Genomic DNA, 25602 nt, shown 5'->3' with positions numbered 1-25602 from the left:
CAAGAGTCATTTTCAAGATTCACTAAAAATACCATAACAGAGCAATCAATAAATAAAATTAAAAAAGCAAAATCATCAGCAATAAACAATATTGGTTACATTTTTCAAGAAACATTTCTGCAATTTTTTTGCAGTGGTGTTCTTCCCATGTACCTAATTTATTTTCACTAAATAAGGAGAGGGGAAAACAGAAAACTGCACAAATTTGGCATCATGCACAGTTTCAGTATTGTTTACAGGCCAACATCAAACAAAGCAAATAGCTAAAGATATGGCTATCTTCAAACCAGCTTTTAACCTGCATTCTCTAATACTCTACTTTTAATTTTTCACACTGCATGTATTTTTTTTAAGTCAGTAGTTTGAGAAATATAACTTCATAAAATGTAAATTTTTGCATTCTCTATTGTTAAGTTTCCTATTGTTACCACACTTCTGCAGAGCTGCAATACTTCCTTTTCATCAGCTGATAAATTCCAAAGTCCCATTAAGATTCATTACAAGGAAAAAGTATAACTCACTGTAAAAAGAAATATCAATGCAAAAAATGTTTGCCTCATAACATGGCCGCATTCCTTGTTGCCTCGTGAATACTTTCTTGCAATTTTTTGGAAAGGATGTGGATAATCAGAAAGTACTTAAACTTTCCACCATCAAGAATATTTCTTAAATGCTAAAGAATTCACTTATTTGCTATAAGGTTTGGCATAATGTCAGTAAACTTGTGTATGCAAATAAAAATATATAAATTATACCAATATTTGGCCATTTTCCAGAATTTCAAAATGTAATGTTCTGAATTCCAGGTTATAAATCCCAAATTCTGAGAAACTATATAAAATAGTAATTGAAAAGATACACAGTGGACAATATGCATGCATTTATTCACATGCAAGTTTTGCTCATTTATATTTTTAATTAAGGTTAGCAACATATTTGGCTTCAGTCAATATTTGCTCACACTTTACAATAGTTCATACACATAATATATGCTCTTTTTGTCAATATAAACTACAGCAAATGGGATGCTGATGAAGGAAAGAGTTTCAAATGCAGTTCATCTTACCAAAATCATAGTGTGAATAGTGTACTGTCACAGCTTTATAGCAGCACTACTAGAAGCTGATTTAGTGTAACAAAGATACTCCCCAAAATTTGTGAATGTTTCTTCAGGTCCAAAGCAGGTCTAGAAAAGTGGTGCAAATCATGTGGACCTGCACATATATACAGGGAAGATTACAGCCCTACAGTGTGGGAGTACCATTTTGAGAGGCATTGCTCTGGACATTCTTGGACCTTTACCTCATACAGCTAAGGATAACAAGTACATCCTAGTTGTTATAGGCAACCTTAGTAAATGGCCGAAGCTTATACTATCCCTGATCAAGAAACTTCAACCGTAGAAGTCCTAGTGAAGAAAAGGATTTCAAGATTTAGAGTGTCTCTCCTTATTCATTCTGATCAGTGAACAAACTTCATATAATCTATATTTAAAGGACTGTAAAATTCTCAGAATGGAAAAGACTTAAACACTCCTTTACACCCACAGTTGGACAGCATGGTGGAGAGATTCAAGTTAAAAATCTTGGACCATATCTCTCATTTGTATCCTGGAGCCAGCAAGACTGGAATCCCCAAACTGTCATTATTTCTGCTGCGTATGAGAGTGCTATTCATTATAGCACTGGATTTTTCTACGTCACAAATGACTTTTGGCTGTGATCTTCACCTGCCAAGTGACCTGCTCTTTGGACAACTGCCAGATATGCCTTCTTTGGCTAAGCAGTACTTGGAAGATCTGCAGGCACAGTTAGAGGACATTCCTCAGTTCACCATGCAAAGGATCAACAGAGCCACCAAGAGGTTGAAGTTGAGATATGATGCCAAGTTGGTGGCAGACAATTTAAGGAAGGAGATCAAGTCTGGCTCTTCAACTCGAAGCATTGTCATAGAATCTCTCCCAAGCTACACACATCCTAGGAAGGGTCAAGAAACTTAACAACATAGTGATGCATATACAAAGAATACCTTCTAAACCTAAGGTAGTGCACTATGATATACTTACAACTTTTTATGGTAATCAGAATTAGTTCTCCCTGGTCTTGGGGACTGCACGGCCCAGGATGTGCAGTTCTTAAGGAAATGTCAATGTTATAAATATTTTAATAGAATTTCATTGTATTCTTGTTTGTCTGTATTGCTGTAGTGTTTTATATTGTTTTATTTATTTATTGCTCTTAAAATGTTAATTTTAAGGTTTATTTTGTGATAAATCTAATTTGTGGCAACATTTTTGTATTTAAGTGCTTATTTATTGCTGGGATCTGTGAAGGCAGCTATTGCAGAAATAGCTATATTAGATGCCAAACATAGGCAATTTTGTTCTTAAACAGCCTTGGTAAGAACTTCTGTCACCATGTTGGTGACATTTAGTGATTTCCTGCCAACTTGGCAGCCTTCTGAAAGATTCCTGAAAACACATTTTTAAAGCCCTACAACCGAGTCATCAGGAAGGTTACATCAAACAGCTAGGGAATTCAATTGTGAATCACATGTGAGATTTGGTGGTTAGCTGAATTACGATTAAAGGTGGTAATTTGCAATTTATTTGAAGTGCTAAGGAGAAATTGTTTCATATCTGCATTTTCCTCGAGTTATTTCCAGCTGCTTATTGTGCTGTGTGTGCTACTTATTGTTCTTATTTTATTAATAAATTTTTAATTTCTTTCTGCTTATATGAACGTGTTATGTAAGGAAGCAAAGACACAACCCATAACAAACAACAAATCCATAGCTTGCAACAACATTTAACAATGATTTTAAATCACGAGCAATTTGATTTTGTGACAGTTTGATTCTTCAAAGCATGTTACGATATAAAAATTTTCTATGCTTCTTTTTTAAAGCTAATTTTAATTGTAAATTGTGTTTCACTGTGAAAGGAGCAAAAACGTAACTCTGCGTTTTATGTATTGTGGTAACTTGATCGTCTAAATATGTGTATGATATCACTGTTCAACAAGGTACTTATTTAGCTTTTAAACCTCATTTTAATTATAAATGTATTTCACCCTAAAAGGATCGAAAATGTAATACCAAATGTGTTTTATGTATTGTAATGTGTGTGCTACTTATTGTTCTTATTTTCTTAATAAATTTGTAGGGTTTATATTTATTTTAACTAACATTTTTTTAAGTTTAATCTATCTTTCCTGTCAAGCCTTTACTTTCCCCTGGAATTGCCAATGCCAGAGTATGTAAATTTTAGTAGAACGTGCAGAATATTCAAATTTTTAACAGAAGTATTTTGAGTTAAATAGAAGGGAAACTAGTTTGTAAGTGTGCTTTCTTGATTGACGAGCGTGAAGGTTGCTCGGTAGAAATTTTAAGAACCGCGCGTTTCGGTCTGTGTGAATACTCCGGCAGTTAGTTGAATCTTTCAACTTCTTATTCTAAAAGTTTGCTGAAATCTCAGCTGTATCTTAGAACGCGGTTAAGTTAGTCACGTTGATAGAGCCTCGTAGATAGTGACTTCGTAGTTATGCATCTTGTTATTTACTTTTAGTTGTACGTTTCTATTTTTTGTTACACCGCCGGGTCGGCGTAGTTTGTGAGCGTCAAGTGAATGCATCTGTAACTTCTAAAGTGGAATAAAAAGGGAGTTAAACCCTTCCTAAGAGCTTGTGTAATTTCCAGTTCATAGCAGTCACTACTACTGTTGCGGGCAAGTTGGGGACACGCAACACCACACTAGCACCCGAACACTTTTCGAACTGAAATGGCCGAAAACTGGATGGAAGCTCCCGTACAAGTCCAACAACAAGAAATGGTGAACCAACTAGAAGGATTTGGATACCTGGTCCAGACGATGAGAGCATCGATCCAGCCAAACGTCAATTTCGACGAAAAAATTCGGTGGCGATATTTTTAGAAGGCCTAGAAAATCATTTCCAGCTATACTCTGTGCCTGAAAGACAAAAAGTTGCCATTGCCACGTCTGCACTAAGAGGACAGGCCTCACTAGGGTGAAAGAATATAGGCAAATTTTTATTAGGGGAATTCGGAGGCCAAACATATACCTTTGAAAATTTCAAAAGATCATTATTAAAGTCCTTCCCCATAGTCAAAGACCGAGCAAAGTTAGAAGCCGAGCTATATAGTTTTTATCAACGAAATATAGAAGAGTTGACGGACTTTATTCTGCGAAAAATTAAGCTGACGGATATGCTGTATGGGAAGAAAAATGATGCGGAGATTATTGAAATAATCTTACCAAGATTGCTAGCTGCTGTCCAAGATTACTTCGAAATTCGAAACCCAAGCACCTTGAAGGAACTCTTCGAGTTGGCAGTCAAGTTCCAAAATCGCAGAATAGCGGAAAAAGCTAGAGGGGCATTGTATTCTCGAGGTCTCCGAAGGCAATTCTCAAATGAACAGACCAGAAACACAAATCGCTCTTATGGGGGAAAGAGCTATCAAGCTAATTCATCGAAGCTCGAAGGTCAAGGCCGAAAAAGGAAATTTGAAAACAACCGTCCACATACCCAGAAGACAGAAGTTGAAAGGAAAGCTTTAAACGAGTAGAGGGACCTGTAAAAGCGAGGGTCCAGACCCCGGAAGTTTCGAAAAAAACCTCAAGAATATACCTAAATACGGTAGTGGTGAAGAACTCACAATTACCGATTATACAAGTCCTGGTTGGCGATGTACCAGTAGAAGCCCTCATCGATACAGGGGCAGAAGGTAACTTTATGAGTGATACATTTTTTAAGAAGAATTTTAATAGGTTACGATTATTTAAAAATAAAAACACAGAAATCATAGCAGCGCAAGGACAAACTTGTCAATGTATTGGGAAATTATCATTACAAATACAGGTAAAAAATGAAAGCCTTAAAGTATTAATTTTTGTGGTAAAAAATTTGCAAAGTCCACTTATTTTAGGCATGGAGTTTTTAAAGGCCGCAAAGGCCAAACTGAATTTTCAGGAAAATTCAATTATGCTGGAAATGGATCAGAGGGTGGTGGAGCCAGTGGAACAACCGCAAGTGGACCTTAGCCATTTGAATGACCATGAAAGCCAAGCCGTGGTGAATACTTTTTCGAACTTGTTTTCAGAACGGCCTGGTAGTTGTCAAATAGTTACGCACGAGATTGCTATCGATTACAGAAAGGCATTGTTAGGCATGATATACAGTTAACTGCCGACAAACCCTGTAGGACTATCGAAGAAAACATTCAAGAAATGTTGAAGAACCAGATAATAACGCCCATAAATAGTGAGTACGTGAGTCCAGTCGTACTATGTAGGAAAAAGAATGAGTTCCCTCCTTCGGATAAAAGGGCTTGGAGGTTTGCTATCGATTACAGAAAGCTTAATAGTGTTACTAAATTCCCAGTTTACCCTTTGCCGGTTATAGAGGAAATTATTAGAAAGATTAAGTCTACGATATACATGACTATGTTGGACTTAACGTCTGACTACTATCAAATAGCTATGAGACCCGAAGACATACATAAAACCGTATTACAAAACCGGGCACTTATGCATTTTTACGTATGCCCTTCGGGTTGTGTGAGGCCCCGTCAACATTCCATAGAGCTATGGACATTGTTCTAAAGCCTGTCCTAGGAAAATCAACTTTAATCTATCTAGATGATATAATTATAACGAGCAGTACGTTGGAACAACATATTAAAGATCTAGAAGAAGTTTTTAAATTATTAAAAGAGGCCGGTCTTACAATTAACGCCTCAAAATGCAAGTTCGCAACTAAAGAACTTAAATATCTGGGTTATAAAATTTCGCAAAAGGGTATAGAAACTCAAGATTCAAAAATAAAAGCAATCAAGAATTTCCCACCTCCCAACACCACCAAGAAACTTTCTTCTTTCCTTGGGTTATGTTCTTATTATCGGTCATTCATAAAAGATTTCGCTAATATTGTTGAACCCCTGTTAGTAATTAAAAGAAAGAAAAGTAAATTTACGTGCACAGCAGAGACAAATACTGCATTTGAAAGGTTAAAAGAAGCACTCATCAATGCCCCTGTTTTGAAATTCCTGGAAGGGGACGAAAACCTGGAAATTGCAGCAGATGCGTCGGACTATGCCGTAGGTGCGGTTGTCATGCAAAATGGCCATCCTTTGGCATTTTTTAGTAAAACTTTAAACTCTACGCAAAGGAATTATACAGCTACAGAGAGAAATATTAGCCGTATTAATGGCTGTACACAAATTTCGAGTTTATTTCAGCAAAGCGCCAGTAACAGTCTTTTCGAATCATGCAGCTGTTGGTAGACTTTGCTCAGGAAAAAACCTAACGCCCAGGTTAATAAGATGGGCTTTAAAACTTCAAGAGTATAACCTAGTAATTAAATATAAACCGGGTAAGGAAAGGAATGTTGCTGACGCACTATCGCATATAAAACTGGACGTTGAAGGCAATGAACTCAAATGCGCTGTGTTGACTTCAAAAATTTTAGATTCTAGAGAAACAATTATTGCTGAATTGAAAGCTGATCCTGAATTTGGAAGTATCTATGCGTATTTGAAAGACCCCCGAAAGCTTTGAACACACAGATATCAATGCGATAAGAAGTACAGCAGAAAACTATGAAATAATAGATAATTTATTTTATATGAAAACAACAAACGAAAATTTCGAATATAAACCAGTCATCCCAGCCTCGCTTCGATTAAGCATTTTGAAGGAATTTCACGATGCGAAAACAGCGGGTCATTTAGGGGTCAGAAAGACTTTAAAAAGGGTACGCGAGGCGATATATTTCCCGCAATTATACAAAATAGTAACTGCGTATGTCAGGTCCTGCAATCAATGTCAATTAATAAATTATATTAATTACAGCCTGGGCGGGTACTTAAGTAGCATTTGCGCTACATTTCCGAATGAAATGTTAGGCATAGATCTTCTTGGTGTTTTCCCCCAGAGTGAGTTAAATAAAAATCGTTTTCTTTTAGTAATTGTAGATCATTTTTCAAAATGGACAGAAATTGTTCCACTTAAAACGCGTGTCAGCCAAAACAGTCACAGACGCATTCTTACACAGATACATTTTAAAATACGGTGCACCGATAAAAGTCATTAGCGATAACGGTAAACAATTCGTTAGCCAACTATTTGAAAACATTTGCACTGGACTTGGCATACGCCATATCAAAATGGTTCCGTATAGACCACAGGCAAACATCGCAGAAAGAGTTAATAAAAATATTGTAAAAATAATTCAAAGTTATGTTAGCACACATCACAAGCACTGGGATAGCTACATAAATGAGTTAGCTTATGCTTTAAGAACAGCAAATCATTATACTATGGGGGAAAACTCCAGCAGAATTATTTTTAGGACGGAAGTTAATCACGCCACTCGATAAATTATTCTTTGTGCAACAAAGAGAGCAAGAATTCAAACAAAAAGATGTACAGAAACTCATTGACCAGGCGGTTAAAAGTTCGGATACGGCAAGAAATAGACAGAAACTGTGCTATGATCGAAAACGCAGTGAAGCAGATTTTAAAGTTGGGGATAGTGTTAAAGCGGAAATTTTCTTTATCAAGTGCCCCAGACAATTTTACTGCAAAGTTGGCTCCAAAATTTGAAGGCCCCTATGTAATTCAGGAAATCAAGGGAGTTGTATTGTACCTTAAGAACGAGAGAGGGGAAATCTGTAAAGCAAGTCCCGACCAGGTGAAAAAATATTATAATCAAAATGATTTTGAAATCCTTAAAAGTTTCTTGCAGGACTCAAGCACAAAAGAAGTGGAAGGTCCAGAATTAACGCCACCCGCTCCACCACCCAAGAAGCAGAGAACAGAAGAGGAACCTAGCCCTTCTACAAGTCATGCTATGGTCCCGAAAAGAAGAAAGGAAAATGGTCAGAATCCAGCATTCAAGAGATGCAAGAAATCAATGCCGCGCGTAAAGAATCTTTGGTAAATAGGAAAAGACCAGTTACAAAGTCCCGCAGTAGAAATTCTGCGTCGAGGAAACCACTTCCAGGGCCAGATAGTCAGGAGCAAACAAGGCCGCCATTCATGAGAACAAAAAGACAGAAGGAGGAACGAGAAGACCACCACCAACAGAAGAAATTGAAGCACGATTCCAGACCGGAGGCCGCCTAGACCAGCTGTCCAGGGGCAAAACGGAAAAGACAGGAACCACTCCAAGAGGCCGGCGTACAGAGGGCGAAAAAGAAAAATCACCATGGACGAAACTCGAAGAACCCAAATGAGACGATTGACTTCCATGAATTCCATAACGTGGGATCAGTTCTGCCAGAAGAGGATGTCGGAGTTCCAATCATCGAAGTAGAAGGTCCAGAAATAACGTCACCCGTTCCACCACCCAAGAAGCAGAGAACTGAAGAGAGACCTAGCCCATCTACAACCCAGGCGACGGTACCGAAAAGAAAAAACGAAAACTTTCAGGCTCCAGCATTTAAGAAAAACAAGAATGCAAAACCACCGCGTAAAGAAACCTTGGTAAAGAGGAAAACACCACCTACAACGTATCGCAGTAGAAATTATACATCAAGGAGAACGCTCCCAGGGCCAGAGAGTCAGGTGCAAAAAGGCCGCCGTTCCCAAAAATAAAAAGACAGCAGGAGGAACGAAAAGACCAGCACCAACAGAAGAAATTCAAGAATGACTCCAGACCGGAGGACGCCAAGACCAGCTGTCCAGGGGCAAAACGGAAAAGACAGGAACCACTCCAAGAGGCCGGCGTACAGAGGGCAAAAAAGAAAAATCACCATGGACGAACCTCGAAGAACCCAAAGGAGACGATTGACTTCTATGAATTCCATAACGTGGGATCAGTTCTGCCAGAAGAGGATGTCGGAGTTCCAATCATCGAAAAACGCAAAGATAAGTTAAAATCTTCTATACATTTTTTCTTTTGTTCTGAAATGTTATGTGTAAATACGAAGTTCTATGTTTTGACGGAAGTCAATTTGTCTCGGTTGAGACTTAGTTTTGTTTTACTTTATTTCGCTAAGGCAAAAGTATTATTTTCTTTAAGTATAAAATCTAAGAGCAAGTAGTTCCTGTTGGTCGAAAGACTAATTCTGTTATGTTAAAGCCAAAATTTGGCCGAAAGTAAAATAACTTCGTATTCTTGTATTAATGAAAAATTTAGTTTCAGTGCCGCCAGCTTGGCGAAGAATGCGTGAAGTAAAAATTTATTTTTATCTTATTCATTGTATGGTAAATTGGAAAAATCATATGTATTAGAATTTTGTAAATATACGTAAATACTTGAAAGTTATGTAAAAGTAGAATTTAGTCTAGAAGCATAAAATTTTAAATGCTAAAAGTAAATACTCGAAAGAAATGAATTCAAATTTAAGTATTAAACTGTAGATAAAATCATGCTTTAGAGCAAAAGCCTGCATGTCTAAAGATGAATGAGGGGGAATTAGAATGAATGTGTTTTGTAGGGTTCTCCACCTGTACCTGAATTTTAAGAATGTTAGCTCATCGAGTTTCAGTATGTCGATTAAGGTGTGTTTATTTTGGTCGTTGAATTCTAACAAATCATTGTGGTTAGGGGAAGTGTTGTAATACTAAAACACGAATATTCACGAATTAGCATTAACTGAAGTTAACATTTTTAAAGTACAGAATCTGCTATTTCTAGAATTTCTTGCAACAATCTAAACTTCAACAGAATTTTTTTGAAAGAGTAAGATACTTCTGTGAAGAATGTAAAAGAAAAATTTGATTGTGTTAACATTAAACAAGGATGAAAAAAAAAGAACCGTGTTCTTTTTTCACTAAGATTCAAAACCAAGAAGTACCAGTGTTCACGTTTTAATCTAAGTGTCCACAGATGAGCTTAAAACCACTTCATACAATGGCTAAAACCCTGAATACACACTGTTATGTAATGAGATATGTTTCTTCAGTTTGGACCATTATTTCTCAGACAAACTGGAATGCTGCTCATAAATAACAAAAAAAGAACCCTCATACAATCTATGCATTACATTAAACATCCAACAAAAGTACAGATGCTTAATAGCAACAAATAAACTTAATATGCATTATGACAATCTTCCATTTACCATTGATATTGTTGTGTGCATACGGGTTCGTTTGAAATGAATGCACATGTCCAATGAAAAATGAACAAAAAAATTTATTATTATCATAAAATGCTTAAATTCCCTCAGATATTCTTTCAGTTTTACAATATCTCAAAGTAGTTATCTTCTAACTACTCAAACGTTCAAAAGAACTTAATTCAAAACAGCTAGAGAAAGCTAATCCCCGAATTAAGCAGGGTCTTTCAGAGGAGATAACGACGTTTCTAGGTGAGGATCCCTTCTGAGGATAGATAGTCATATCCTCAGATGCTAAAAGCAGTTTGTTGTTTTTGAAGTCTAAGGAAAACTTGTATTTCCTTAAAAAGTCCAATCCGAGTATGCACAGATCTGTAATATCCGCCACATATGCCACGTGATGGTAAGCGGCACTTCCAAACGTGATGTTTAGGTTTAATTTCCCAACTATGTCGATCTTATCACCAGACGCAGTCTGAAGGATAACACAGGATGGCGTCCAAATAAGTTTATCTTTAAACTGTTGAGCTAAATCCTTCTGAATGATTGTAACATTAGCTCCTGTGTCAATGATCATATTGCAAGGAACTCCATCGATATTCCCATTGATGGACAGTCCGTTACTGTTGCCACTCACTGTAAAAATCTTGAGCGCTTTAAAACAAGGTTTATCATTATCTGGAAACCTAAGTTCCTTGATATGGTCATTACTTTGTTCCCTGCGTCGTTGCTGAGAAATGGTCTCAATTTTCGTACTCTGGGGTGTTCTGCAATTCTTTCGTACGTGGCCTTCAGCTCCACAGTTCCAGCACTTTAGTTTAAATTGTTGAGCTTAAACTTTAGTTTAAACTTTAGTTTGTTGTCAATTCTTTTCCGTCTCATGGCATTTAATTGTCTGTTTAACCTGCCTCTCTTATTTTCTGTGCTCTGGGGTGTTCTGCAGTTCCTTCATATGTGGCCTTCAACATTGCAGTTCCAGCACTTAAGAGTTGGTTTCCTCACACAATATTCCGCCTCAAGGGATTCAATGGTCTTATCAAATCATCTGCTTTATTATCCGAGCCCTGGGATGTTCTGCAATTACGTCGCAGGTGACCTTCAGAACCACATCTCCAACACCTTAGAGCTACTTTGTTATCACTCCTACTCCGTATCAAAGCATTGACTTTTCTAGCTAAATCATCTAAACGAGCCATCAGTTGATCCACTGGCTCGTGGACTCGTATAGCTCTGACTGGGTAGCGACCTCTATCAGTTGCTTGCTGAGCTGCCTCGAATTTTAAGGCAGGTGTACAACAGAGCACTTTTTACATCTTTAACATCTACTATTCGAAGAGCTTTCTATATTTCAGGATCCGGGATGCCGTCGATGAAATATTGCAGTGAAAGGATTTCTCTTGGGCATTCCAAAAAGGCGTGATGTGACAGCCTTTCAACATCCGTGGCAAGCTTGTGAAGTGTTTCGGTGGGTTTCTGTTGACAGGATTTTAAATGAAGCCTGCTGTAGTCTTTTAAACATTTCTCGCCAAAGTGAAGCTCCAACACGCCGGATAGAGCTTTGAAGTCAAGTCTTTGGTTTTCTGGAAGCGTCTGCAGGATATCCACTGCGTCTGCTCTCAGAGAAGCGGCGAGATGACAGGCCTTAGTTTGGGAATCGCATCCATTCGCATCCGAAACGATACAAAATTGTGTCCTATACATTTGCCAGGAGGTCTTCCCATCATATGTGGATAGCTTCAGTGAGGGACAGGCAGCCATGGGTAAAATTTTAAAACCATCCGAATTGCTCCCTCCCGTCACTACGAATTTCTTTAAAGTATCCAGTTCTTTCACAACGGCTGAAACCCTATCTTCAATTTGTTGTTCGACGGCAGAAACTCTTTCTTCTATTTCTTCTTTCCCCGAAGAAACTTTTTCTTCAATTTGTCCAACTTTATTTTCAACTGCATCAATTCTCCCGTCCATAACCTCGAATTTGTTTTCTATCACGCTAGTAATTTCTCTTTTTATTTCGTCATGACCTGCTTCAATCTTCTCTTGAACAGTCTTCATTTCTACTTTAACGAATTCCTGGCCCAATTTCATTTCTTCCTTAATGGAGTTGATGGCCCCTTCCATCCTTTCTTGGAAAGCAGTAAATGCAGTCATCATTTGCCTGAATTGTTCTTCCATCGCTCTTGTAATTGGCATTCAAAATCCCACTTCTGACACCAAAAATTGTTGCGTGCGTACGGGTTCGTTTGAAATGAATGCACAAGTCCGATGAAACATGAACAAAAAAATTTATTATTATCACAAAATGCTTAAATTCCCTCAGATATTCTTTCAGTTTTATAATATCTCACAGTAGTTATCTTCTAACTACTCAAACGTTCAAAAGAACTCAATTCAAAACAGCTAGAGAAAGCTAATCCCCGAATTCGCTACAGTCAACAAGAGCAGTTTTCTAAACAACAACAAACTAAGTAACTACTCTGAACTGAGAGGTTTTCCTCCTTTTATAAGATTTTAAAATCGCGTGCGAGAATTTTCTAGTACTTTCTCGAAATCAAAAAGAGATATTTATTAAATGTTAAAATGCACGCGCTCTTGTATTTTCAATTTTCCGGCTTAGCTTTCTTTAAATATTCGTCACACGCTGCACTGCGCGGGAAATAAAACCATGTAATTTATAATTGAACTAACATTAGCTTTTTAAATACCAAATTTGTAACAATATGAATACACATCTCACAATGAAAAAAACAGTCATAATTAATCAGAGGTCTCTTTGATGTAAATGTAATATAATGCTATGAAAACAGAATTATAAATTGCAAGTAAAAAAGTGTCTAACAGCTACAATGCAATTCAATGTGTGTAATGCCAGAAACTCCACCCGCTCTTTGCATATAACAGATATTTTTTATACCATCATGTACATCATGATAGTATAAAAATATATATTTTTATACACATATATCCATACTTTTTATACATGACAAATCTAAAGAGTCAATGATTCTTTTTAACTGTACACAAATCTTAATTCACATTTAAAAAAGTAGAATATTCCTTTTAATTGCAGCAGTTTTTGAACCTGAAACTAAAACCTAAATCAGGCATTTTCTGAATCTAAATTCCCATTACAACATTTAGCACACAAAATGTATAACAGCTACTAGGTTATATGTAATAACGAGTCACTAGATATATGAAAAGTAACTGGATATTTTTCGACTACTCGTACAAAAAGTTGTGAATTCATATCAGAAGCAAAAAATTATATGTAAAAAAAATCTAATGTGACCATCATATTGACCGATTAAATTATACATATTTTTTGCTGCACTTCATTTAAACTTATTGCCTCGTATTATTCTAACTTAATTAATTGACCTAGTTGAAAATGACATCAAAAATTGCAAATTTTGAAATTAAATAGCCCTGCCACTTTTTGTTGTTCGAGAGTCAAACTTTCACAACCAGTATAAAACTTTCCCAAATTGAATCCAGTATACAGCAATAAAAGATAAAATGTTTGTTATTCCTTAAAAAAAATAAATTTGAATTGCCAAAATATAAATATTTTTGTCGCATCTGTAATTAGAAATACATGACTATAACCAACGATTGTGAAATTAAAGGACGGGTAAGGACATTTAAGCCGGGTAAGGGGGTGGGTAAATAGTATATATATATGCATGTATTTGGTACTGCTGATTGCAATAAAAAAGGGAGGTGCACAACTAGATGTTACAGCAGTGTGATATGCAAAATCTCAACTTTCTACGGCTAATGATTTTTTATGCTATGCGATATACACATACATATATTCTACATTGTTTTGGAAAGTCCTCTGTTTTGTGCATATATACAGACACCACACCAAAAAAAAATCATCCAAGTAGATTCAGAACCAGTAAAAATAGATATTTATATCAAAATGATACCCAAAATTTTTTATTATCACAATATTTCCTTTACTTTGCACAAGAAAATAAAATGAAACAGAAGTCTATATGGCAAATAGTAATACTTTCACAGCCAGGATACAGTGTTTAACAAAATTACAGCTAAATGTAAAGCATATAAACTCCTGTACACTATGCCAAAAACCTGGCAATTTTAGCTAATGTTAAAAACAATGGGTGCCTACAATCAGAAAAAAATAATTGCAGTCATTTTCTGTAATTCTGGTCAACATAAAAAAATACTAATAATACACATATGGATCAATAATTAACAGCAAAGCAAAAACTACAGCATATACTCAATAATCTTAACTACTGTGATGCTATTATCAACAACAATAAGAACCAGATTTAAAAAAAAAAAAGAATTGAAATTGAAATTATAGCATTTATATATATTTAATTAAATAAACAAAAAATAATTTATTTAATACATTTGTTCCACATATAAAAACACTCACTTCGGTTTCAACAACTTTTCTCACTTCAGTGAGAGGGCTTTTAAAATTAATAAATATGAATCCTAAAGATTCTCCATGCAGCCATTTAACTCCTACACGAGGAATACCTAAATAAAACATAAAATATTATAAATCCAAAAAGACATATATATCAGTAAATTTTAAAATTAACATTTTAGTATATATAAAAGAAAAACAACTGCATTAATTACAAATATTATCAAGAACAGTACACTACCTAAAAATGCAATGCAGTGCATACTGATTATCCTTTGCTTGATTATCTAGCAATTCATTTTATTCAATACACCCTGTAAAGTTGTTTCCAAAACAGTACAAAGTTTAAAACTCAGGACATGCAATATCTGGAATATCTAAGATGTGTACCACTGGGCCACCATCATTTTTCTTTTTAAAATTCTTTTTTGGATCCTTTATATAAATTTAAATTTTATCTTTTGTATTCTTTATATACAGTAAACTCTCGCTACAACGATACCCGATACAACAGTAACTCCCTCTACTACAATAATGTTTTATGGTCCCAGTGATTTTGCATATAAACTAATGTTAATCTCCCCTCAATATTGCTATATTCTCTAGAACAATAAACCTCTGTAAAACGATTTTTTCAATCCAAATTTCAGTATTACTTTTTCCCTTTATAATAAATATTTTGATTTTCAAATGCTTTTTTATTTTTCCTTTTCTTTTGTTATTTTTTCCATCTATTAAGACTCATTGTGGATATTCAACTTATCCCTGAATAAATAGCTATTGTTCAGATTTCAAAACAGATGAAGACCATCCTTTTGGGAATTGGAGTGGGTGAGGGGTGGTGAAGTGTAAATGTATGCCTAGTCTCATTTCCCAGTAAGCTTTGGAATTCTGATAAGGTTTAAGGACATCTAGACCTGTCTGGTCACCTTGTCACAGAACAAGTGCCCTTTGTTAGAGGAACAGGGGGAGATGGAGGCGGGGTGTTGTTAAGTGACGTACTGAAAAGTGAGTTCAAAGGTTGTTTTATAGTCTTTAACGATTTTGAGTTCTATGCGAAACATTTGGTTTAAACTTTTCTTTCTTCCACGCGATATTGTTCCCTAAGATGGCAGGGCGAAAGCAACTATCTTTTCAAGATAAACTGAACGTTATCAATGATATTGATGAGGGAATGAAGCAGATTGATGCGGCTAAGAAACATGGATTATCGCAATCTACAGTTGCAACGTTCCTAAAGAAGAGAAAGCAAATCGAAGATGCTGTAACTTAAAATGAAATTAACCCAGAGCGAAAACGACTGAAAGTTGCGACAAATGAAAACATTGATGCTGCTGTTTTAAAATGGTTTCAAGAGATGAGAGCAACAAATGTCCCAATAAATGGACCTTTATTATGTGCAAAAGCACGGAAATTTGCAGCAATGCTAGGGAACGAAACTTTCAAAGCTAGCAATGGTTGGTTAATGCGTTTTCGAGATCGTCATGGAATAACTTTCCAAGAAGTTCACGGAGAGAAAAAGTCAGCCCCGATAAACGACGCAAATGAATGGCGGCAAAACAAGATGAAAGAAATCTTAGAAAAGTATGCTCCAGAAGACATTTATAATGCAGATGAAGCTGGGCTGTTTTTCCAACTCCTACCGATCGAACATTGGCATTCAAGGGTGAAAAGTGTTATGGAGGGAAGAAATCAAAGCAGAGACTGACTGTTCTTCTGTGTACAAATAGCACAAGAAAGCATAGAATACAACCTCTTGTCATTGGTAAATCATTGAAGCCAAGGTGCTTTAAGAACGTGAAAAGTCTTCCCGTGGAGTATAAAGCAAATAAGAAGGCTTGGATGACGTCTAAATTTTTTTCCGAATGGTTACAGAAGTTAGACAATGAAATGAAGAAGAGAAAGAAAAAAATTGTTTTGTTGATAGATAACTGCGGTGCTCACACGTCATTTCCAAAGGTACAAAATATCGAAATCGCTTTTTTTCCCTGCCAATTGCACTTCAATTTTACAGCCTCTTGATATGGGCATAATTAAGTGCTTCAAAGGATATACAGAAAATGGTTGGTGGACTCCATACTTGTAAACTTTGAAAATAAAGTAGAAGACCCTTTCAAAGCTGTAAATGTCAAGGAAGCGTGTGACAATATTGCTGGAAGTTGGTGGGAAGTAACAGAAAAAACCATTCGGAATTGCTGGAAAAAGGCCGGTCTTTGTGTTATGGAAAATAAGAAATCTGATAATGATGAAAATTCCATAGACAATGATCTCTCAGATGATCAAGAATGTGTTTTGCACATCAAAAAATCCATATCCCAACTTGAGGAAACAAGCGGTAAAAAGTTTGGAATTAGTATAGAAGACTATTTAACAGCAGATGATGATCTTATGGTTTTCGCAGGAGTTACTGATGAAGATATTCTCTCTAAAATTACTGATGAGATAGGAAACAATGATGAAGATGATGATGATATTGATGATGATGATAATACAGGTTCATCGCAGTCCTTATTGTCATCCCAGGAAGTTCTTCAATCTGTGAATTCACTACGGACATTTTTTTCAAGCCTTCCATCGACAAATGAAGAACATTTTCGTGCACTAGACTCAATGCATACAGTATTGGTGAACTTAACAGTTAAAAAAATCAATAAACAAACGAAAATATTGGATTATTTTCAATAAAAAGTAGTTTTCAGGTATGTGAATATTTCTGTGCTTATTTTCTGAATTTATCTTATTTATTTATTTTTTTTAGTAGTGAAACCACTATTATTAGTATTTTACAAATTAATTTCTTTTAAATATAGACTTAAAAGTAGCGTGTTATGCACCTTAAACTAATAATAATAAAAGAAAAACTCTTATTAAATGCTCAAAATATGTGGGCCCTCGATATAACAATATGCCTCTCTACAACAATATATTTATTTGGTCCCTAAAATATTGTTGTAACGAGGTTTCACTGTATACACGATATTTTTTTTTTCATTTTTCATAACAAAACATGTAGAGACCAGATTCTTAATTTCACTTAAAATTCTTCATACTTGAGAAACTGTCATTTATTATCACAAATATGTACGATAGATAATTTGACACTTGCCTTTGCTTGTAATGCATCTCAAACTGAAATTTCTACATTGAAACATTTTTGATTTTACGGCCCACCAGCGGTCGAGCAGTAAAGTCGCTGAACACTGGTAGTTCGGTCCGAGGTTCAAACCCCGCAAACGAGCTGGCTGCATGGGCGTTTTCATGGTTTTCCCCATGTGTAACGTGTATACGAATCAGTTTCCCTTAGAAAGTCCTCCATGAAGACATCCCTCCTCTTAGGCAGATAGTCCTAGTGTGCTTTGCCATGATTAAATAAACCAAAACTAAATCTTGATTTTACACCTACTAAATAATTTATACTACTGATATCAACTGTGCACATTATTTTTTTTTGGGGGGGGGAGGCTTTTATTGCAGCAAGATTATCAACACACCACAGCTTGAGAAATGACTCATGCAGTGATGACTAAACTTTTAAAAAAAATATCACTAACTGAGTACCAAAGAACATGGTAACTTTTTATGTCGACATTAAACTTGATGATGATTATAGACTTCAACTAACTACTTTGTGAAGTGTTGAAAAGGACAAATTTAACAGATTTCTTTTTCCATACACACACATTAAAAAGAAAGATTTTTTTTTAAATGATACTCATAGTCTAAAAGATTTCATTTGGTGCTGTTTGAATTGAGAATAACTGTTTTTTATTCAAATACGAACAGGAAAGGCTCAGAGCAGGCAGAAGAATTTATGGAGGAAAAATTTTTAGAATTTTAAGAAGTGCTGAACAGCAAAAATTTAAGGGATGGCAATGTCTTTAAAATTTAGGGAAGGCACTGGAATGCAACATTTTTAAATTCAAGGAGGATCTCAGCAGCAGAATTTAGGATTCGCAGAGACTGCACTGTGCTTCAAAATGCCTAACACCACCAGCCTTGGATATGCCTTAAGCACATGTGGGAATTTATTTATTCAGGACTCAGATTAGCTTTAAGCATATGTAAGACGTACGTATAACAGCAAACTAAACTAATTCAGGCTTAACTTCACAAGCAAGCGATAAGACAATAAAAAATTTAGGGGAAGAACATGTCTTTAATCACAAATCTCATAATACATTGTCAATAGTGCATAGCAGACGGCAGTTTTAATTTATGATGTTAGCCAAGAATTTAGACATTTCCAAATATTGCAAACAAAAAGCAAAATTTTCCAATTAATATAATTTGTGAAAAAATGTCGAGAAGTGGTAATACATAAAGATGATATAAGTTTTTCATCGAGACGATGATACTGCAATCATCAGTCAACTAATGGACGGCAAAAGCAGTAATATGGTTCTAAATCCAGAAAATATCACTAACGATAGTGAAGAGAATAACAGGTAAGAGGTTGCTGAGAATGAAAAAATTTCTATTAACAATTTAGTGGGAATTTTTGACATGGCAATTACAGGACCTGAAGAGAGGAAATTTGTAACTGAACAAATTATGTCCACTTATAGAATTAGAGAGGAATTTGTAACTGAACAAATTATGTCCACTTATAGAATTAGAGAGAAAATATTTGCAAAAAAAAAAATTAGCACAAAAAAAGAGGCAACTTAAACAACTTGCATTGAAAGAACCATTTGACAAAGCAAACATACAAATATTGTGCTATTCTTGTAAATTTTGGTATTCTTAAGGCCCTCAATGCTTCATATCTCATATTTTTACTTTTATCATTTCTACATGTCATCTTACTAGATTCAAATTGATGATCTAATATCTAGCAAAATGCTAAATCTGGAACTGCCAAAGTCCCAGTCAGCCCAGACCTCAGACTTTATACTGTACTAGTACCATATTACATGTTTTATTCAAGATATATTATCTGTATTACTATTAAGTCAATCACAACTCTGAGGCCAGCAGCTGTGATGTTTCAAAACAAAGTTCATGCATTCATTACATAACAACTGCTCATTATAGCAATCACAACATTACAACATTGAGGGCAAAATGTCCCCACTGTGGGAGTATATTAAATTCCTTTTTGCTATAGTGACGATTATAGTATCCCTTTTTCCTATAGGGTACAAGAAGTCATTAAAATGAGTGAACACACTAAGTTTTAATGATTCTCACGTATAAGTTACTTGCGTTATTTTATATATCACTGTATTTAGTTCTGTAGTGTTAGTTCAATCAATCATTTTTTCTAAGCACTCTATCAAAAAGGGTTCGAAAAGTGAAAAAATTTTCAAGGCTTTAAAAGGATAGATGAGAATAAATCAAAGCAATATTGAAAAAGCTATATTTTCTAGTCTTTTTCCAGCAAAACTCACTAGACTTATAGAACATATATTTAATCTTTTAACCCTGACTGAAGGTCAAACTCAGACCTTCTTGTTCTAATCCAAGTTCTGACAACTTCGGTACTAATCAGGTACAGATAATTTCAACTGAAATTTAGTTAGTTAATGTGACATGAAATACCTCATCACATTGATCACTTTCTTTAATGGTAATGACAATGATCTTTATTTTTCAGACAAAGTCTTAATATTGTAGGCATCAACATATATAATTATATGCAGATTTCATTATACAGTAACTATGTCTATCATTTACTGTACCAATTTTATATACTTATTTCTTCAACAGCATATATGTCTTTGTGAATTAGGTTCTAAATTTTACTTTTTGTATATATATCAAATATTATATACAGTACCATAGATTTTTATTTTAAAACAAAATTATCCTAATATTATTTCTGCAAAATATGCTGCTAAAAAATAAATCTCACCAATACAAAAAGTAAGAAATTTAAAACCAAATTCACAAACACATGAAAAACCAGTGAATTAAAAAAAAAAAAAAAAAAAAAAAAAAAAAAAAACAGAAGAATTCCCTAAAACTACAGATATATGAAATACAAATTATATAGGAAGAGGAATGCAATCAAAATCTGATTCAGCATTATCAAGAGGAGGTAGATCAGATTCAATTAAATTCCCCCCCCCAGGAAAACCACTGCGTTTCTGTTTACCCAAAATTATTCTTTTTTAAGTAATACATTTTTTATATGAAAGCTCAAACAGAGAAAGATAAAGAATGACGTTTTAAACAATTTTATATCTATAATATCTATATATTTGTATAACTCTACAATTCTTGATTTTAATTTTATTAACAGAGGGCCTACTCTATTCTAAGTCGTCATGATAAGTCCATGACATAATTTTTTTTTCTTTCCTTTTTCTTTCTCACATTCCTATGCTTTCCAAATCTAAAAAAACTTAAAATTACTTACCTTTAATTCACCTTTTGGGAGATTTTAAGCTTATCATCGCCAAATTGTTTCACCAATTATGCCAAACTTGACAGCCATTAATGTTTTCTTTTGAATTTGTCTTTTGTTCCTTTGTTCGCTCAATGCTAAGTTTTGAAATTCATGTTCTGTATTGATTTTTATGCATATTTTGTATCTTGAATTTTAATTTCAGCAAAATGTGCCTAATTATTTTTCTTTCACTTTAGTGGACAATGAAGTTATTTCATATAGATTTTTGTGTATTTTTATTTTATTATTTGAATTCCACAGCATCAGGAAGGCATTAAGAATTTTGGGTGAACTGTTATAATTAAATAATTTAGAATGAATCATCAGCTAATTTTCAAAGAAACGGAGTGGTTTTCCTGGTCGGGGGGGGGGGTCAATTGAATCTCATCTATCTCCTCTCGATAACGCTGACTCAGATTTTGATTGCATCCTCTTCCTATATATTTTTTGTATTTCACTTAGCTATAGTTTTCGGGAATCTGATTTGGGTACAATTTGTTGATAATTCTTTTGCATATTTTCTGGGAATTTCGCACTTTACTGGTATTGAATTTCGTTTCTTTTATGTCTTTCTGAATTTGGTTCAAAATTTGCTACTTTTTACTTTAATTAATCAAAATATGTTATATACATATATATGCAATAAGATGACTTAATCCGTAAGTTGTAACGGATTGACGATGGTTCTCTGCTACAGTCAAAAGTCGTTAATCCGGACTCGTCGGGACTTCGGCGATTCCGGATTATCGATTTTTCCGGATTATAGATCATCAGTTTAAATCTCGTAAGATGGCATGCAGAAATTCTAAAATTAAAAATATGAAACCGTAATTTATGAAATAAAGAACAATTGTGATCTAAAGGGTATCAAAATTTGCAAAAAGAAAAAGCTTAATATTTATTTGTTTACTTTATTAAACATTTCTTTCAATGTAAGTTGTTTAAGTTTTGCTTCGTTTCATGTGATAATACTTTCCCTTTAATTCTATTAAACAGACATAATTTCTTGTTCAGTTACAAAGTTCCGCCGTTCAAGTCCTATAATTGCTGTGTCAAGAACACCGACTAATTTGTCAATCGAAATTTTTTTGTTTTCAATAACCTCTGTCACTTTTCTTCGCTATCGGAAGCGAATTATAATGACGAGGAACTTGTTTTAAATCATATCAAAGACGGAGCATATCGAGATGAAATACTACATTTGGTAAGGAATTATAAGCCAAATGAAATAAAAACATCTGCGCTGAAGATAAGGATAGAGCTGACAAATCAACTTCCAATTCATTACGCGCCCGCCGCCGAGCAGCGTGAAATTGATAAACAGATTTCGGATTTCAAAACATACTTTCGCTTTAGATCCTTTACATATAAACAAATATATATCGGAAATTCTGTTTGATATAATCGAAAGTTTAAGCTTACTTTTATAAAATTGCTCTTACAGTCTGCAAAAAATAATAAACCGGATGCAATTCGAAAATTAAGGAACAACGCAATCATCAACATTAACTGAAATAGATAATTAGATAATTTTAGCTTATACGTCCATTATACATAAAATGCGCACGCGAAAACGTATTCTGCACTTGCGCACACTCATATGCGCAGTCGTAAAAGGTCTTACGCGCACGCGTGAACGCCTCTGCGCATGTGTCAACGCGGCGCATGCGCAGAAAGTTTTTAGTTTTGATGTCCGGATTATAGATCATTCCGAATTATGGGTGTCCAAATTAACGACTTTTGACTGTATAAGGTAATAAGGATGGTAAGTTGTAATGGATTGCCGATGGTCTCTACTGATGATGGTTCTATAACTTGGAAATACTTTACTATGTAGTTAGAAAGATGACACTTGAAGAGAGACATAAAGGTAAAATTCCACTCATTTTTATTCCTTGATAAAGCACATCATCACTATATACAGCTTACACTTCTAAAACAATGGACAAAAATTGGAAAAGTAAACTGTGTGGCTAATGATAAAGCGATGCAGCAAAATGAAGCAGATGAGCAAAGAGAGGGGGAGTTGTGATGCAATTACCTTTTATACCACTTCAGATCACAAGACAGATTAATGTCCAGATTTCATAAGTGCACATTAGAACTGCGAGGAGTTAGAAAATTATTGCTCTGTTATTTTAAGAATGAAGGCGGGGTTTAAAGGGCTATTATTAATTTATTATTTAAAAGATTTATATTTTACATATCCCCCTTCAAGAAAAAAAGCGCTGGTTGAGAGAAAAGCTTTTTAAGAGAGAAAGCACTAAAGCATTATCAAATGAAGAGAAATAATTTGAAAAATACAAATTCTGAAATATTCTAAGATATAATAAAATACGATGGCTACATTAAGGAATAATTGTCAACCTCAAAATTGACTCTTCTAAATTTTATGTTCTCCCCCTAAGTTCATTTTTTCTCCCAAATTCGAGTTCCTTCCAAAATCATAATGACACTTACATAATGCTGCTTGCAAAGAGAACTAAAACCTAAAATTAACCAATCGCAGCTTAGCTGCACATATGCACTTGCTAGTATAACTATTGCTTCGCGAGCAATTACATCACCTTTTCTTAACTTCTTCTGCCCTGCAAAACATCTCTGTATTGCTACCCAAGTAGCACATTACGTTGCGAACTGGTCCGAGAGGTTGCAAAGTGGTCGTGGTAACTTTTACGAACACAAAATATTTGCCATTGCATCTTGGCAATTTGTCAACGTTGCTGAAACGTCATGATATGACCGCTTTTAGACGTGGTCGTTTTAGCATTTTTTTTTTAGTTCATCAGCATTACTTTTAGAATGAAAAGAGACTAAATCTGCCCTTTCAAGAATCTGAAGTCCACATAAGATTTGCTTATTTACTTTGCAATGTTTCATTACTTTATTTCATCTAAATATATTAATCGAAGGTAGATTCATCTAATGAAATGTAAATTTAATATAAATACTTTTGATTTATTAAATTTAATTAGTACTAAAAATATGTGCTAAATAAATGTTTAAAATTTTGTTAAAATAATTAATACTTAAAATATTTTTTATAAATATTATAGCAAAATATTTAAAAATGAAACTAATCTATAAAGTAAGTTATTAAGTTATGCATTTTATATACTTCAAAAAATCATATTTCCGAAATCAATGCAAATCACGTGTTAGCAATTATTTCACTACTAAAATATGACTTTATTTCTTATTTCTGAAGTAAGGACAAATTCACGGCTGTCCAATATACATGGCGAAAAACTCATCAACAGTTAGGAGAAGCAGACCTATACATTATTTACTGGATGCTTATATAAACGAAGATCTCGAGATTTGCATGCTTTGGCTAGCTGCCCAATTCAAACTGTGCAATTAATTCAGATTCTAACAGTTCTTTCAAGTAATTTGTTAAAGATGACATCTGTAAGGCTTTCAAAAGACTGACTTCATGTTTGAAATTGAATCAAGCAATGACTGATATAAATAATACTGCTTATATTAAAAGTAAAGGTAATGCACTGTCAATCAAAGAATGCATTGTGAATCTTCTCATTGTTCTGTATCTACTTACTTCAACTGCCTTCAGCGAGTGAAATTTTTGTGAGAATGCTGAATTTGTGCTTATTTTGCATGTTAATATCTGCTCTACAAGAAATGCTACAATGTTAATCATGAATCTAGTGTTCGTAAAATAGTGTCTCTGTGGTGTATATATATAGTGTTCGTGAAATAGTGTCTCTGTGGAAATAGTGTCTGTCTCCAATCACTGTGGTTCCAGCAATGCAATATTTAGATAAACTTATTAGCTTTGTGCTTTGGTTATAACGTCTTAAGTGCTATATCACATACCATTCATATTAATCGATTATTGTGTTCGTATTGAAAAGTTGGCTTTCAGAATTAATTCATATAAAACCAAAAATAACATACAATGGTAAGCCACTTTCTGGTTTTGCTAAATATACAATCAATACAGAGGCAACAATAATTCAAGCTGTTATGGTATGTTCATTATTTTCAAAATACAAAGAAATTATTGGACTGGTACCAGTACTTAATAGGACTGCTGAAGATGAATTAGATATATGTATAATATAAGGAATTAATTAATTATTAAAATTAATAATAATGCACATTCTATAGTATATTGTCTTTTGTACAGTATGCAGAAGAGGTTTAATTATTTTAAACAGTGTATGAAATGTATGATCGAAAAACTAGTGTTAAGGAAAGATTAGCATTTCTATGAAATATTGTATTCTATAATTATGTGATATTTAATTGTGTAATATTAAAAAACACTAAATATTTTTTAGTGATTGCAAATTGCAGTTTTATTACTTTTTGTTTAGTATCTATTCTTCGAAACACTGTGTACAGCGGCTGTTCACACATTTTTTAGATGATATATATTGTATTTGCAAAACTAAATTACATAAAATTCTTGTGTTTTAAATGTTCTATTTGGCAAATCTTATTCTAAACTATCTTTCGACACCGCAATTTCCAGGGTAATGCCTTTTGAAGTGGCAAAAGAGGTTTTCTATCCCATTCCTCCCGAACAGCTTTCCAGTCTTGTTAGGGTTTGGGGACAACATTTGGATAATGCAGTTTTTAAAAGTCCGAAAGCACAAAAATCCATAGGTCACACATCGGGAGATTTAGTAGGGATATCAATGAAGGGTATGGCCTTGATACCAGTTTTATGTTCCATTTCTTTTAGGAAATT

At 34.4% G+C, this 25602-nt stretch overlaps 1 protein-coding gene across 4 annotated transcripts in view; it reads right to left on the bottom strand.

The window, feature by feature from the left end:
- Positions 1 to 25602, bottom strand: part of LOC118185112 (uncharacterized) — a 254232-nt gene that overhangs the window by 202422 nt on the left and 26208 nt on the right. For all 4 annotated transcript variants that reach the window (XM_085809298.1, XM_085809300.1, XM_085809301.1 and 1 more), the window contains exon 4: positions 14498 to 14604. In XM_085809298.1, coding sequence (XP_085665424.1) covers positions 14498 to 14604 — 107 coding nt within the window. The remainder of the gene's footprint in view (positions 1 to 14497; positions 14605 to 25602) is intronic.

Source organism: Stegodyphus dumicola, chromosome X2, assembly GCF_044657685.1.
Source record: "Stegodyphus dumicola isolate Sdum_Otavi_A_Nest chromosome X2, ASM4465768v1".
NCBI lineage: Eukaryota > Metazoa > Arthropoda > Arachnida > Araneae > Eresidae > Stegodyphus > Stegodyphus dumicola.
The sequence above is the reverse complement of the archived record's forward strand: the minus strand, read 5'-3'. Positions and strand labels throughout refer to the sequence as shown.